The 15,391-nt window shown below is 37.6% G+C and overlaps 1 protein-coding gene across 1 annotated transcript in view; it reads right to left on the minus strand.

Annotated features, from left to right (window-relative positions):
* Positions 1-254: 254 nt before the first annotated feature.
* LOC764044 (TATA box-binding protein-associated factor RNA polymerase I subunit C) overlaps positions 255-15,391 on the minus strand; it is a 29,334-nt gene continuing 14,197 nt past the window's right edge. Inside the window, exons 7-18 of the mRNA XM_030976628.1 lie at positions 15,185-15,304; positions 14,198-14,327; positions 13,257-13,328; positions 12,233-12,344; positions 11,265-11,438; positions 9,213-9,360; positions 8,727-8,784; positions 7,312-7,447; positions 5,484-5,688; positions 3,808-3,974; positions 2,949-3,071; positions 255-2,357 (exon numbers count right to left, since the gene is read on the minus strand). Of these exons, the coding sequence (XP_030832488.1) occupies positions 1,776-2,357; positions 2,949-3,071; positions 3,808-3,974; positions 5,484-5,688; positions 7,312-7,447; positions 8,727-8,784; positions 9,213-9,360; positions 11,265-11,438; positions 12,233-12,344; positions 13,257-13,328; positions 14,198-14,327; positions 15,185-15,304 (2,027 nt within the window). The 3' untranslated portion in view covers positions 255-1,775. The remainder of the gene's footprint in view (positions 2,358-2,948; positions 3,072-3,807; positions 3,975-5,483; positions 5,689-7,311; positions 7,448-8,726; positions 8,785-9,212; positions 9,361-11,264; positions 11,439-12,232; positions 12,345-13,256; positions 13,329-14,197; positions 14,328-15,184; positions 15,305-15,391) is intronic.

Raw genomic sequence — 15,391 nt, forward strand, 5'->3', positions numbered from 1 at the left:
CGCAATATATATACGCACACATCTACCCAATGCACTTTCCCATTTCATGCATTTCTCTCTCTCTCTCTCTCTCTGTCTTCCTCTTCATCCTACTCCCTCCCTACTCTCAGTCTCTTCCGTCTCTCTCTCTGTCCCTTCCCCTCTCTCTCTTTCTCTCTCACCCTCTCTGTAAATACATGTATTTTTTGCCTGGACCAAACATCTCTGTTTACCGTACTATAGTCAAGTCTGTACAGACAAAACTTTTCAACAGCTTTTCTACTTGCACTTTTATTCAGATGCATGATGGACAAAACCTTCACGGGTACTGATAAATAAATAATTCTTTATCAAAAGCTCTAAATATACATGGTTACAATCTTCAATGGAAATCCACAATATAAACTGATTATCAAACAATAAAAACATCAACATGAAATTCATGACATAGACTTCTAAGAAGCGTTGTATCCCAGTGAAATTCAGTATTCATATTTTATACATACTTAAATATACACCTAAATATACACAACTTTGCAGTCACGAAAACATGGAACAAAATAATACAATTGAAGAAAAAAAATAACCTGAAATAAGTTATTCACTAATGAAGATAATTTGTAGAAACAATAATGTTTTTTGGAATTCACAATATAAATAGAATACACACCATTGAAACAAAAGAAAGTTTGTATAATTTGCACTAAGATTGAAGACAGAAGTTCCTCTAGAAAATAATAGTGGCTGTATGGAATTAAGATGATCTGGTTAGTGGACAAAGTCAGTGTAGAAACAAATTATCTGCAAAGAATGTGTTGTACAACAGCACAGCCTCTAGAATAACTCCTACAATCGGACCAAATTTCTCTTGTACCAAAATAGGTTTCATACAGCCAAAATAATGTAATTCTTTATTATTTGTTGTCGGTGGTATTTTCAGTATCAAATGCAGCATCAAAATAAGTTGGTTGGTAACTGATAAACATGCACAAGATTAGCAAACTGTCCTGTTCCTAGTTAAATTATACTGATGCAAAACAAAACCTGTTACATACTTAGTTTCTTATCAATAATCATGTATATCATTCATCCATCTTTCAAAAGCTCTTCATTCTAAGCCCAGTCTAATAGAGTTGCATCTGATCTAGATAGGTCATAAGCGTCAAAATCAACAACAAGATATAATCACCTTATCTGTTACAGAATTGTTATTGATATCAAATGCAAGCTGAGTTGTGAGTGATAACTGCTAAAGATGTGATTCATTTAGAATCCTATCATGTGAGCTTTCCTGTTTTAAAGGGGCATGTTCCCCGTATTCCAGAGGGCGTTCAAAATATGTACGCGCTGGCGGACGGTGCTATAGCTGCCTATTGACACCAACGGAATACAGCTTTTACGCAGATGGCATGTTCCAATAACTACACTGGTGGGAACGTGCCCCTTTAAGTTTTCTTTGAATTTTTCTTAATAAACTGATCCCAGTGATCTTGGGAATTTGGCTCTCTTTTTTGATGAGTTTGAGTTTGAGCAAAAGTGTTGCTCCTCTTGCTTTTGCTATCCCTTTCCAAGATACCAAGGAATTTGGGCCTTCTGGGGGGTGTAACACAAAACTTGTCATTGGTGACAAATGACAGTTTTTGTTATAAGCTACCGAAATCCTCGCTTCTGATTGGTTGTCAGCAGATTTGTCACTGATTTTAGTCATTTGTCAATGAAAAAAGGCTTTGTGAAACAGGTCCCTAAAATATCTAGCTTCTGGGATGTTAAAGATATGTGTACATCGTGTATACTAGCTAAAATCCCATGGTTTGACTCTTCTTCTTCTTCAAAGATTTCTTCAGCCTGCTCGTGAGTTTGATCAAAGACATGTTCGGGACTGGACTTTGGTCTGGAGAGTCTGACCCAAGGTCCTGCTGCTCCTTGTTTGGCTGCTTCTGCTTTTGCTGTTGGGATCCTCTTGCAATGTCTGGAGAATGATCGTCCAAAGACGACAGTGACCTTGGGCTTTCAGGAGTGTCCAGCTGGCTTGGGATAGGAGGAGGAGGCAGATTCTCAGCATCTACCATCAACTCTCCTCTGGGTAGTACAACGTCCTGAACACCTGCCGACTGACCCTTTTTACCTCTGCTCGGCCTTATGCCGTCCGCTCTAGACATTGGTAACCTGTCCAGGACTAGGAGTGGTGTCTTTCTGGGTGACATGGTGTCCTGGACCTCCTGCCACATCCTGCGACGGATCCCATACTGCTCCAGTCTAGATGGAGTTTTCTCCGGTGCTTTGGCAATGGTTGGGGTGGGAATGCTGGTTTTTGCACTCTTCTCGAGACGTTTCACAGGACATTTCTTCTTTGTCTCTTTAATGAGCTTCCGGTATGTCTAAAAGAATGAACATTTTCAGAAGTGAGAAGGCTTCCCATACGCCTATACTTTGTCCAGTAACCACCTAATTTCCCCCCCCCCACTTTCTTTTTTAATTTTTGATTTATTACTACAATAATTTTAGAAATGAATTGTTCATTCTCATAATATTGTAATTTGTATCAAATAATTTCTTAAGGGAGTGCTTTGTTTGCAAGAGATGTAAAATGACATCCTCATCAACAATGTTCATACCAAAGTTTTGTTAAAATCTGTACGCGATCACAAGCTATTTATCCATACATAATGAGCCATGTGACCTTCGACCTTTTACCTCGTGGCCCCAAAATCTAATCACGTCATTAGCTCTGCAAGATACATACATGACCCAAGTTTGGCAGGAATCCATCAATTGGTTCTTGAGATAACGTGATCACGAGAACAGGACAAACGGACGGACAAACCGAAAAATTATGCTTCCGACTACTTCTTAACGGGGGTATAAAAATATATCGCTGTCTACATAGCACTTTGGCCTTACTTTCATAACAACATGTGCACATTTAATAACAAAAGACATATAAATTGGTGAGAACTTCTGATGCCCACCTTGTCCGTTGTGTCTTCATCTGCGTGCCATGTGTTCCATAGTCTCTTTCCCAGCTTACAGCATTCAGCATCACGCTTTGTTACACTCCTTACCTTAGACAGCGAAAGATAGTCTGCTTTGTTCTGTTTAAAAAGATAAAGGGCGAGTTCTGGTCATCCGATTGCATTGTGAAAGAAAAGGTGTGGAATGGATCAGAAAAAGTTGATCATGTAGCATGTAAGTATTGTGTGTACTGCAAAGTTCTGGAGTCATCAAAATCATAATAAATTTGGCCCTGTCTTGGTAAAGTAACAAGCACTGTACACAGAAAGATGTATATGGGACTACACAAATGGTGTCGGGGGCTACTAACCTTGATTTCCAATCTTTCTATGCTCATTACTCAGCCAGTATACATTTTCTACCAAAATTGTTTGGCAAATGACATTTATTTGTAATCTTGAACATTCAGTGCAATTTTCGTTTGATTCGGTGAGAATTATCATTATTTTTTTTTAACCAGAACTCACCTTTATCTTTAACGTGCACAAGTTAAAAGTGATATTGAGTTCTAGTGATAAAAGAAAATAAATTCTCACACAATCGACTGCAACTTACGTTACATCTGCAAGACTACTAATTAAGGATATAGGTATGCAAAATGAGTTTTGTTTGGGTATATGACAGTGCATTACTGACTACTGAGTGGGTTTTTACACTGAGACGTGTATCAGATATGATTATTTACGTTTGGGAACCAACCTTTAACGTCACCATCCGAATAAACTCTTGTTTTATATAACATTAGAATTGATTTTTAAAAAACATATTTTCCAAAGTTAAACAGCACCTAATAAAAGACCAGACATGAATGTTTACCCTTGGTAGAGTAAAAACAGCCCTTGGAAAGACGTCCGCGAGGGAGCTTGACTGGTCTGCTGTCAATCCACACTGTGTGCAAGCATAGTTTCCTGTTCGTCTCGTAGCATCTCCAGGCTGGCATACGCAACAACCCTCAGACTTGTCCACCATATGTCTAGCTATTTCTGTGATAAAGAGAAAAAGGTAAGAAACCTAAATCTAAAGAGACTGGGGGCATTTCACAAAGATTAAGATCAACGTTAGTTGGACTTCAACTATGTCAGGTCATTTATGCCACTGGTTGCTGGTCTTTCAAGGGACGTCACAAATCTATAGAATTTACATTTTTGATAGTTCATTGTTGAAGAAAGAAAGTTACTTACATTATAAACTTAAGATATATTTAAGACTTGGACTTATACTACAGTATGCCATTGATGCCCTAAAAAAAGTCTTGAACCAGATGTAATATTAGAGGGAAAGAACCTTAGAAATTATAATCTGTAGATAAAAAAAATTCCTTCAATAATGAATTATCAAAAAAAGGAAATTCTGTAGATAAGTGACGATTTATACGTCCCTTGAGTAACAAATACCAGAAATGGTTAGAGAAACTAGAACGGCCTGCCATAGTTCAAGTCCAACTTAAGTTGATCTTAGTCTTTGTGAAACATCCCCCTGAAATGGAAGATATCTTCTGTTATGAGCTAGAAGGGTATATATCTTTGTGTTAAATTATATGAGCTAATGCCTTTCTCCCTCCAAACAGAAAGAAACAAATCTCCTTGTCATTTTCAGTGAACATGTAGGCCTATAAATAGGTGTTGTGCAAACATTCTGACATTTGACAAAACGGAATTGTATTCAAATCTTCATTTTTAGCCAATAAGGGAGTTTACAGATAGCACATGGTACAAATGACCCCAAATATCCACAGATCTTTTACACATGGAGAAGTTCCACTTTGAGCATCTTAGAATAATAACTGCCAAAGTCCTAGATGTGCTTCATGAATACCTTTTGTTTCCCCTCTTGAAAAGAATACTTCCACCTGCGTATCATAGAATGTACCGTTGGTGCATAAATGAATAATGTTACATAACTTTCATGAGTGCATATCCAGTATTCATCTCTGTGGGTTTTACCTTTTTGGTACAAATGACCTTTATCTGCCCATGCGCAGATTGTATCTGTAAACTCCCTTATTACACTCAACATGTTGAGAGAGTTCAATATTCAACTTAAAGAGAAGGTTGAGTTCTGGGAAGAGGTAAAAAATAATTTGTGAGCGTTATCATTGTTATTATGCAAGGGTGGAAGAACATCAGATTAAACATGTTCCCTGAAAAGCATGGCTCTTCAAATGCCTTTATATTCTAAATATGACATGAAACATCGTAAAAATCGGGGGATAGGTTTTTTTCGCCATGTGCTTGTGTAGTCCCATATACATTATTCTGTGTACAGTGCTTGTAATTTTGCCGAGATTTGGCCAAATTTCTTATCATTTTGATGATTCCAGAACCTTGCAATACACACAAATTCTTATATACTAGATGATCAACCTTTTCTGGTCGATTCCACACCGTTTCTTTGACAATGCAATCAAATGACCAGAACTCAACTTCATCTTTAATCTAGCCTATGAAGAGAATTGGACAATTACAAATCCTGATCAATCATCTTTGCATTACCTTTCAAAACCTTCTTGGTCTTTAACTTCTTGACAGTGATGTCACACTCTTCCCTGCTTTCACTTGACATGATGACCCTTTCTATGAAATCCCTACATTTCCTCTCGCAAGGCTCACTCAGCGTGTCTTGATCCATGGACTCCACAAACTCCTCGTCATTGTTTACTTTCAGTACCTGCTGGTAGATGTCTCCAACTTCAGATATCTGAAAGTAATAACAATGTTTATCAGCATTTGAAGACATAATAGGGTGCGTATTTCGGGTCGTGCCACTAGATATGTACATTTCGAACCCCACTATCGAACCCCACTATACAAATGTGATTTTCGGGATGTCGCGTTTATCGTCTCTTCACGATTCAAAATAAAGGCCATGTCTCTGCGCAGCTGCTTTGCGCTGTTTGACCCGGGAAGCAGAGAGTTGCTCGGAGGTCAACTAGGGCATAGCACATGGTGCGCACTATTTCGCTGAACCGGAAATTAGCCAGGAAGGTCCGATTTATATGTGGGGTTCAAAACAGCTTTGCGTTTATCACGTCTCAGAATCGTGATTCTAGCTGTATGTCACATTCAAAACACACCTTTTTGCGTCTTAAGATATGCCCATATCTAAGGACATTTAAAAAAATGTGCCTGAAAGACGTTTGAGAAACCTGATTCTAGGCAAAAATTTGGTCAATAAACGCACCCTTAGTTGCATATTACTCATTTGATACTCGATACTTGATGGGGGTAATAAGTTTGGCGTTATCTTCACTATACATCTGAGGGTCAATGTCATTAAAGAGAGGTTTTCACCAGAAAATATATCCACTTGGTGGTTAGTATTTTAAGAATTTAAATCTGCGTTATACAGAGCTGCCAACCTTGTGCGACCAAAAAAAAGAATCATGATGGCAAAAAAAAGGAATTTCAAGCCAAAAAGTGGAATTCATAAAAAGAAACTTACAACCACGCGCGACACACTTCCAATGCAGAAATGTTCATTCATCATGCTGTTTTTTCCATACAAGCAGGTAATTTTTTTTGTGGTTATTTTGGTATTATCAGCATTTATTTTCTTTTGAGAATATTTTTCTCTCCAAGTATGTTTTAAAATAAGTTTTCTATTGAATTCGTGATCAAATCACCATTTAAGGGCAGTTGTTTGACGTGTGGTATGTAAAAAAATAAAATAAATAAATAAATAAATTAATTAATTAATTAAAAAAAAAAAAAAAAATTATTAAAAAACGCATTTTATGAAGAAAAAACGTAGTACCGTAATTTGGAGGAAAAACGGAGTAATTCCGGCAAAAACGGAATGGTTGGCAGCTCTGGTTATATATTGAATGTCACAGAGTAATGAAATGCGAAGGTTCACAGAGATGTGCCCAGAACATGAATTTCATAATTCTTTGTTCAGGGCATCAAAAAATTATAATTCACATAATCTGAATGACAGTTTGGGTATTATTAAGTTAGCCAACATGCTGTTAAAATGATTGTGCCTAAGCAATACATATTATGATGTTAAATAATTATCACACCATCTAAACTGCATTCTTGTTGTTTCTTCAGAAACGAATAAATTTTTGCAATGCTGCCTTTAAGCCTGTCTGCACTACTTGTAGCTACTTGCGCCCTCTATATAGCCATCAATGCCTTAGCGGTACCCGTTGATCCCCCATGATCCCCTTTTGCTTATGTTAATTGAGAGCTGATTTGACAAGATAACCACCTGTCAGTGACCACGCAGGGAGGTCTAATCCCTCCCGGCCAAACTAGTGCAGAAAGGCTTTAAATGAATGGCATTTAGCTATTAATGAAGCTAGACAAGAATACTCACCTGAAATACTGTGATTGTTTGTTGTTGGTCCTGCTCCAGCTTAGCTGCACACATACCTACGAGAGGTCGGGAGATTCTCTCTCTCACCAGCTCCTCATCTTGACTAGGAACCACCGACATCAAATCTAACCAGGCACTGGAATAGATAAACGATGCCATTTACAGTGAAACCTCAATATCAAGACTGTTCAAAGGAAATTGGGGCTCTGTCTGTTGCATAAAACTTACCAGTGATGGTAACTTTGCCATGGTAACACACTATGAACATGACTGACAAAGAAAGCGGACAAAATATACAGTTCCTCAGGTAGACAAAGGAACTTCCCTTCACTGCTATTATGTAAAAATGTGTAGAACAGGTATCACATGCATATTCACCTTTTTACATAATAGCAGTGAAGGGATGTTCCTTTGTCTACCTGGGGAACTGTATATTTTGTCCATTTTCTTTGTCCGTGATGTTCATAGTGACATCACCCAACAGCTCATCCATGGAAGTCAATATCAATGATAACGTTACGATCAATGCTAAGTTACGATCAATGCTAAGTTTTATGCAGCAGGGAGAAGATGAGAAGCCATTAGGCCTAAAAAAAAAAAAAGTTGTATGGCCCTTTGCGACCGACCCAAAAATCCTGAAATCTATGGTCGGCTTTTTACGATTTTTTAGAAGAAAAAATATGTATTAAAGCTTTCAAAACTAAGAAATATTAGCCCAAGGAGGGAGCAAAAAAAAAAAACCCTAACGGGCAATACATCTTTTTTTTTGTTTAGGCCTTATAAGCAGGTGGTCTGCAAATACATGATATCACATACATTATACAATGCAATACTATATGGAACACTCTCAGTAAAGAGAAACAACCCATACACAAATCAACAATAATCTTCATTTATAGTCTCAAAAATAATTGTATGCCAAATTTATGCAAAAACTCATTGTGTTATAAAGGCAACCATGGAAACACAACATTACAACATCATCACAATAATACAAACATTTATAATAATAATAATAATAATAATAATAGCCTATTAGTCCACTCCAAATTTTATTAAACCGAAACGGAAATTCTTTTTGCCCAATTGATCGTGAGCCTGGCAGCCACTGAGCAGCGCCAGATCGACGTTGCTCTATCCCTGATTGTTGAACGTCAACCAAGGTAGCAGCAACTCCCATCTTTTAACGTCTTTTGGTATGACGCGGCCGGGTTTCGAACCCACGACCTCCCGGTTGTGAGGCGGACGCTCTACTGACTGAGCCAACACTCTGGTGAGTTATAACCAGAGTCATAGACTTTTCCTAGAAAGCCTAGAATCAATCTGGATGTAGCAGATATTAATGCATGATTTTCTTCAAAGTGAAGATTGAATAAACGTTTGAAAGAGAAAAATTAAATTTTTGTTTGCCTTACTTGCTATCCTGAATTTTCCATGGGGCTCTGGTTGAAGACGGCGCTTGCCCATTTAAACCTAGATACAGTAAGCAAAATGAGAAGAGAGCTATGACACATGCCATTAAGCAACTTGGAATCAATCACAACTGTGTACTTAAGAGATAGGAGTTGTGAATAATTTCAAGTTGAGATTGATTCAAAGAAATCACAACTTTTTTATAAGACAAAGGCCTTGGGCCAATATGTTCTGTATAATATAAAGCCTGGAAAATAAATCTTAAAACAAAGAAGTTACAGTGCCTGAAATGGCTGAAAGCCTGAAAGCTTAAACCTCATATGTTCTCTAAAATATAACGCCTGAAGAAGCATGAAACAAAGTGGCAATAGGGCTTGGAGGTGCCCTTAACCCATTGCTTACTGAAACCTAGTGGTCCCTGTGTTAAGCCAACAACAAGTAGAGAATTTGGTAGCCAACAGGTTAAAACAGACATCCCTGAATCTTACTTGAGGATTGGAAGCAGTGCACCTCCCTTGAAGAGTAGCTAGCAGCCAGGAGAAGGTCATCAGAGGTCGTCAGGGAAGGTGATGAGATGGAGGGAGTGATGTGGAGGCAGGTGGGTGGAGTAGAGAGAAGGTGGGGCCACTGGAGGACCTATCGTTGCAATGAAAGAGAAATGAAGATGATCATTATAACAAACAAACTAAAACAGGAAAAACTTAATACCACTCAAATGGGTATTGCAGAGATGCTAACCCTATGGGATGGCTGTCAGTAACATTTACCACATTTGTCCGAAACAAATGGGGGTCTTTCCGTAATGCAAGACACCGCAGCATAATACTATTGTACAAATATTAATACACCAACTCTTAAATTCACTTCAAACATACAAATTGCCAAATTCTGGTGAGCTGTCAGAACCCAACTGTATTTACACAAGGTACCTCATCAAATATATAAGACCTTCAAAGAAACCATTACCAATTGTTACCTAGTCATGTACTAAGACAAGATGTGCTTTATTAATCCACAGCTCATTTACACTGCAATGAAGTCTACCTATGTGTTATGTACCTGTAACAAGACTTTTTCATGACATACCTATACTGCATACATGTATATATGATTGAGATTGAGGCTGAACACCATGCATAAAATCCACCTTATCATTATCATGGAAGATTCAACAATGCGATCAGCAAATCATATTTAGTTCGGTATACTGTGATATCATCAGGACTCAAATCATTTTTTTTGTCCATGAAGGCTCTTCCACAAAAAAGCTCACGGTGGCTCTTTTAGTACTGACGGGGGCTCTTTTTTAATAAAAATTTCCATTGAATTGGTACCCATGATACTCCTAAATTCTTTGCTATTGCATTATTATTATTTATTTAGGTCAGCATTTTCCCTCTTACAACTTTACAAGTAACATGCAGCTAATGGTCAGATCTCCTCCCTCTGTACGAAATGTCTGGTCCAAGCCCATACAGTTGCTCCTTGCCAACAGGTTTCCTTTTACTAATTTTAGTTTTCGGTTGATGTACTGGTCGAGGTTCATTATTTGCTGGTCTTTTGGAATGACCAGATTTGAGAGGATTCACGCTTTTCACAACAAAAAACTTCTTTATGTTTATGTCCTTGCGCGATTGCCTCTAGTTTTAGTAGATAATGGGGCGATAGCGTGCACACCGGGACTTCTGGCGCAGCTTGTATAACCACTGCTGACAGCCACACTGTTCTGCGAGCTTCCGTTGTTTGTATCGGTAATACTCATAGATGTGGAGATGGGAGACCTTACATATTTTATATGATACAGGAAGATCTTGCCGCGAATAAGCGTATAAATTTAGTTAAAATATGGTGGCCTCTAGACACCGAAAAATTCAAGCGAGAAATCCTGCACGCTAAGCTAACTTGCACTGTTCCATTTCATTGGTTTAAGGTTTGAAAGTTGAAACTCAAAATTGTGTGAAAGTTATAACAGAAAAGCTAATTTTTATTTTACAATTCCACAAGGGCATTTTTAATTATGCAATCGCCCATCGCCCTTGTGTATTTTGAGCCTTGGATATCATGCAACAATGGATTTATCTATCTCAATCCTATAGAATTCATAACCTGATGACATAAAAAAACAGCCCATCGCTAGCCTTTTTCAAAAGCAAATATAAACAATGCCTTTTGAAATGCTAAAATATGTTGATTTTTTGTTAACGTTACTACCCCACCTGAAGTATTTACGCCCAACTATTCTTTGTGTACCGGTATATGTTTCCTCCACACAGACCGCCTGTTTCCCTTTTCTTGTGTACTTAACTAAGTTTTGTACCTAACTATATATATTTAATTTATTCCTGGAGACTAGCCTTTGATAGGTCAATGGCCTCTGTTGGATCCACCACAGTCTCAGGTATTAATTCTAGACGCTCTAAATTCTTTAAATATCGTAGTGCTATTTTCTTGTTTTGTGTTAATCGGATATTCTATGTGAATTGTAATATTTTTTTTATGAGAAGTGGAAATAAATGAATTAAAATGAAATGAAATCCTACCGAATGCTGTGGAAATCTTTCATCCATGAGGAATAGATAATGCTGAGTGGCAAGACAATGATAGAATGGGTTGCTAGGGTGTTGCCTAGCAACGCAGAAGTACTGATCCCCTGGTAGGCAGCTGCTTCGTAGTTGAAAGAGAGGAATCTTTTGGTCTTCCGTTAGGTTGGGTAACTTGAAAGTAAATAGACAGCGACAAACATTAAAATCTGATCAAGAAAATTGAATGCATTCCTCACAATATATCAACATTATTTCATGCACAAATGTATATATCATTTACATGGCAGTACTGATATTCATAGAAAAAAATTTATATCTTAATCTTATATCTTCACATCTTTTTGGTCTATGTTCCTCTCAATTAATTGTTAGAAATCAAAACAAAAATGAATGTACTTAAAGATAAAGTTGAGTTCCGGTCATGCAATCATTGCATTGTGAAGGAAAAGGCGTGGAATGGATCAGAAAAAGTTGATCATGTAGCATGTAAGTATTGGTGTGTACTGCAAGGTTCTAGAGTCATCAAAATGATAAGAAATTTGGCCAAGTCGTGGTAAAGTAACAACCACTGTACACAGAAAGATGTATATGGGACTACACAAATGGTGTCGGCCTACTTACCTTGATTTCCTTATCTTTCTATGCTCATTACTCAGCCAGTATACATTTTCTACCAAAATTGTTTGGCAAATGACATTTCTTTGTAATCTTGAACATTCAGTGTAAGTTTCTCTTGATTCTGTGAGAACCCATTTTTTTTTTTTTTACCAGAACTCAAGTTTATCTTTAACATATAGCATAACTATAACATATAGTGATTACAACTTTCAAATATTCAGAACTTCCTCAATATTTGTCCAAGTCTAGATTTTATTCAGACTTTGGTCAGTCTGTTTCTCTGATTTTCTGCTCTCTTATAGAGTAGTCGTCTATTAATGTTGGATTTTCCTTCAAAGGTTTCTTACCCTAAAATCAACCTGATACGCTTGGTCTTTAGTGTGGGCAAAGGCAAGACAAGGGTGAGCGGTGAAGTGTGCGTACGCCGGCGTATGCTCCCTCGAGGGTGACATAGAGACCCTGAAAAAAATTCAAACTATTAATGAAAGGAACTTCACAACTCATTATGGTTCTCTAGGGCCGGCAGTCAAATAAAAAGAGATGTCGTAGTCGAATGGTTTGAGAACCTGACTGGAAATGCAAAGGTCACAGGTTCGATCTCCGGCACGGCTCTAGTTTTCTTTGGCAAAACATTAATCTACATTTTTAAAGGTAAAGACCAGTATTGGAAACGCCCCAATTTCAAAAAATGAAATGGAAGCTCTCATTACCAATCATGTGAAAGAATATGTTTTGACTAATACATGATGATAAAAAATTTGCCGGGAAACCGCCTTCTAATTCATATATTTGGTAAATTTGTTTCTCTCATGGTCTGTGAGAGATATAGGGTAGTCCCATATACATCTTTCTGTGTATAGTGCTTGTAACTTTACGAAGAATGGGCCAAATTTCTTATCATTTTGATGATTCCAGAACCTTGCAGATGCTAGATGCTAGATGATCAACCATTTCTGATCGATTCCACAACGTTTCTTTCACAATGCAATCGCATGACCATAACTGGTCTTTACCTTTAAAGTTTGAACAGGGTAGAAATAGAGACATGGTAGTATAACTGCTATATGTCCTCAAGGTGACCATATGATAGGAATACTCCCCAGAGAGTAGAAACAGTGAACACTGAATGAATCCGATGACTGGGGTAAAAGTGCTTAGAGAAGGTAATACATATTAAGCAGTAAATAAATCCAGATTTATTATTTTCATCACGAAACAGAATTAGAAATCAAGTTTGGCTTTTGGTAATCAGAAATGACTCACTAAATGTTGAACATAATATGACATTCAACTCAATGACTCCACCTAGGAGTAATAATGCATTGATTTCATAACATGATAGCTCCATTAACACAAAAAAATGTTACTCACTTTTTTTTCTGGTCTATGTGACTGACTTGTCCTCTTTCATTTGTAAACAAGAATTCCCCTTCTAAATGAGGGCTGCAAAAGAAAAATTGGAAATCAGAAAAAGAAGGCATTGTAGACTGGGATAATAACAGTACCTTTTACCTGCAGAGTGCATTTTTTCTTCTTCTCCAAATCAACTATTGACCAGTGCAATTCATAATATCTTCAATTACCTGATCATGATTATTTATCAGGTCTACAGTTAGTATAAGCCCAATATGCACACATGTATAAGTTTATTGGGTACTGGCAATTTGATTCAAAATAACTTCTTCCCACATCTTTACAACAATCACCAGCAAGTTTCTTTATGGAAAGGAGCGGCAATGCAAACAAGCATCATGCCCCCCCTACCCCACAAGGGGGAAATATATTTCAATTCTGTTAAAGGGGATGGGTGCAAATGTATTCCTTATAGAAGGCATCAAAGTTATAGAGATGAACCAAAATTCAAGTGCTATGGTTTGACATATTGTAGTGTCTCAATAACATGAGAAAAGTGTCTTTCAAGGACAGAACCAGTATACCTCTATTATATACACCAACATAAAATGTGGGGGGGGGGGGGGGAACTGTCCCATCTTCATCTCCCTGTCTCTTGTTTACGACTCTGATAGTCCAGAAAACCTTGCATTCTAATACCCCTAAATAAAGGGTTTGTTCACATATGTCACAGTAAACCACAGCAGGATACCAAAGCAGTTTTTTAAATGTACTAAATGAATAACAAGTGGAGATGAAAAAAGTAGCCTCGCACCGCAATGGTCCTACGGGTTCTCACTTATCCGTCAAATATGAGCGCTATGAGATACACACACATCAAGTGCTCATAGTATGCTGAAGAACGTCCAAATATCTTGTGGTAAGCGCCGAGTGTGAACAAGCCTCATAATAGGACGTACCTGAGAGATATTGAAGTTATTCTGTACTGTGACGTCACGTCATGTATGAGCTTGCATTTCAGGCTCTCTTTCCTCTTACATCTCACAACGTAAGCGTGGTAGTCTGTCCTGATGCCAGCGTAAATCTCTTCTATCTCAGAATACAGTGAGAGAGAGAGAGGGGGGGGGGGGGGGTGTGAGAGAGAGAGAGAGGGTAAGAGAGAGAGAGAGAGAGAGGGTGAGAGAGAGAGAAAGAGAGAGAGAGGGTGGGTGAGAGAGGGTGGGTGAAAGAAAGAGGGAGGGATGGAGGGAGGGAAGGGAAGGAGGGAGGGAGGGAGGGAGGGAGGAAGGGAGAGAAGGATAAAGAGAGTGACAGAGAGTGGATGATAGAGATAGAGTGAGAGTGAGAGAGACATACAAAGAGATAGAGTGAGAATTATAAACAAATGGTTACATGTAGAATGACAGCATTTGTCGATAAAAAATGGAAATAAGAGAACAAAAATGGTATAAAGTATAAAGACACATTCATTTCAATGTTTACAACCAGCCTGCCCATGTATTGTTATTATCAATTAATTAGTTACTTAACAGTTTTCCTTTTTTTTTTTAAACAGGAGCTGAATTGGCATGATCAGATTTAATCTAAATTTCACACATTTTGGGGTCTAAAATTGCCTTCATAGCAATTTTAGGTCATAAAAGGGCACTAGAAATGTCATAAATAAAAATAAGAGCAATTTGTCATTAAAAAAATAATCAAACAACTTTATTATATAGTGTTTACTCTGTTTGTGCACTTTGAAGGCAATTGCGGTCTTAAACAAGAACTCAAGCATTTTATATTGCTTCAAACAATCCCCAAAACATCAATTTTGCACAAACAGAGTAAACACTGTATAATAAAATTGTTAGATTTTTGTTTTAATGACATCACAAACAGATAACTTTACATCTAGAGTCCAACGAGGAACGTAAAATGAGTGCTAGTCTCATTACTAAACTCACTTTTCAAAGACAATCTATGGGTTTCTATTTGCCTTATACAGCCTGCCACAGAGATCTGATGTTTCAAAGATGTTGACGGCTTGAAGCAAGGAACAGATTCAGATTCCAAAACATGAATATCTGATGATAAGGATTCTGCGGTTATGGAAACAATTATTAATAGGGTATGTCGAGTTCTTGCTCATAGTGTCGTAAAATAAAGAATGG

Source organism: Strongylocentrotus purpuratus, unplaced genomic scaffold, assembly GCF_000002235.5.
Source record: "Strongylocentrotus purpuratus isolate Spur 01 unplaced genomic scaffold, Spur_5.0 spur5_scaffold_9, whole genome shotgun sequence".
Classification (NCBI taxonomy): Eukaryota; Metazoa; Echinodermata; class Echinoidea; order Camarodonta; family Strongylocentrotidae; genus Strongylocentrotus; species Strongylocentrotus purpuratus.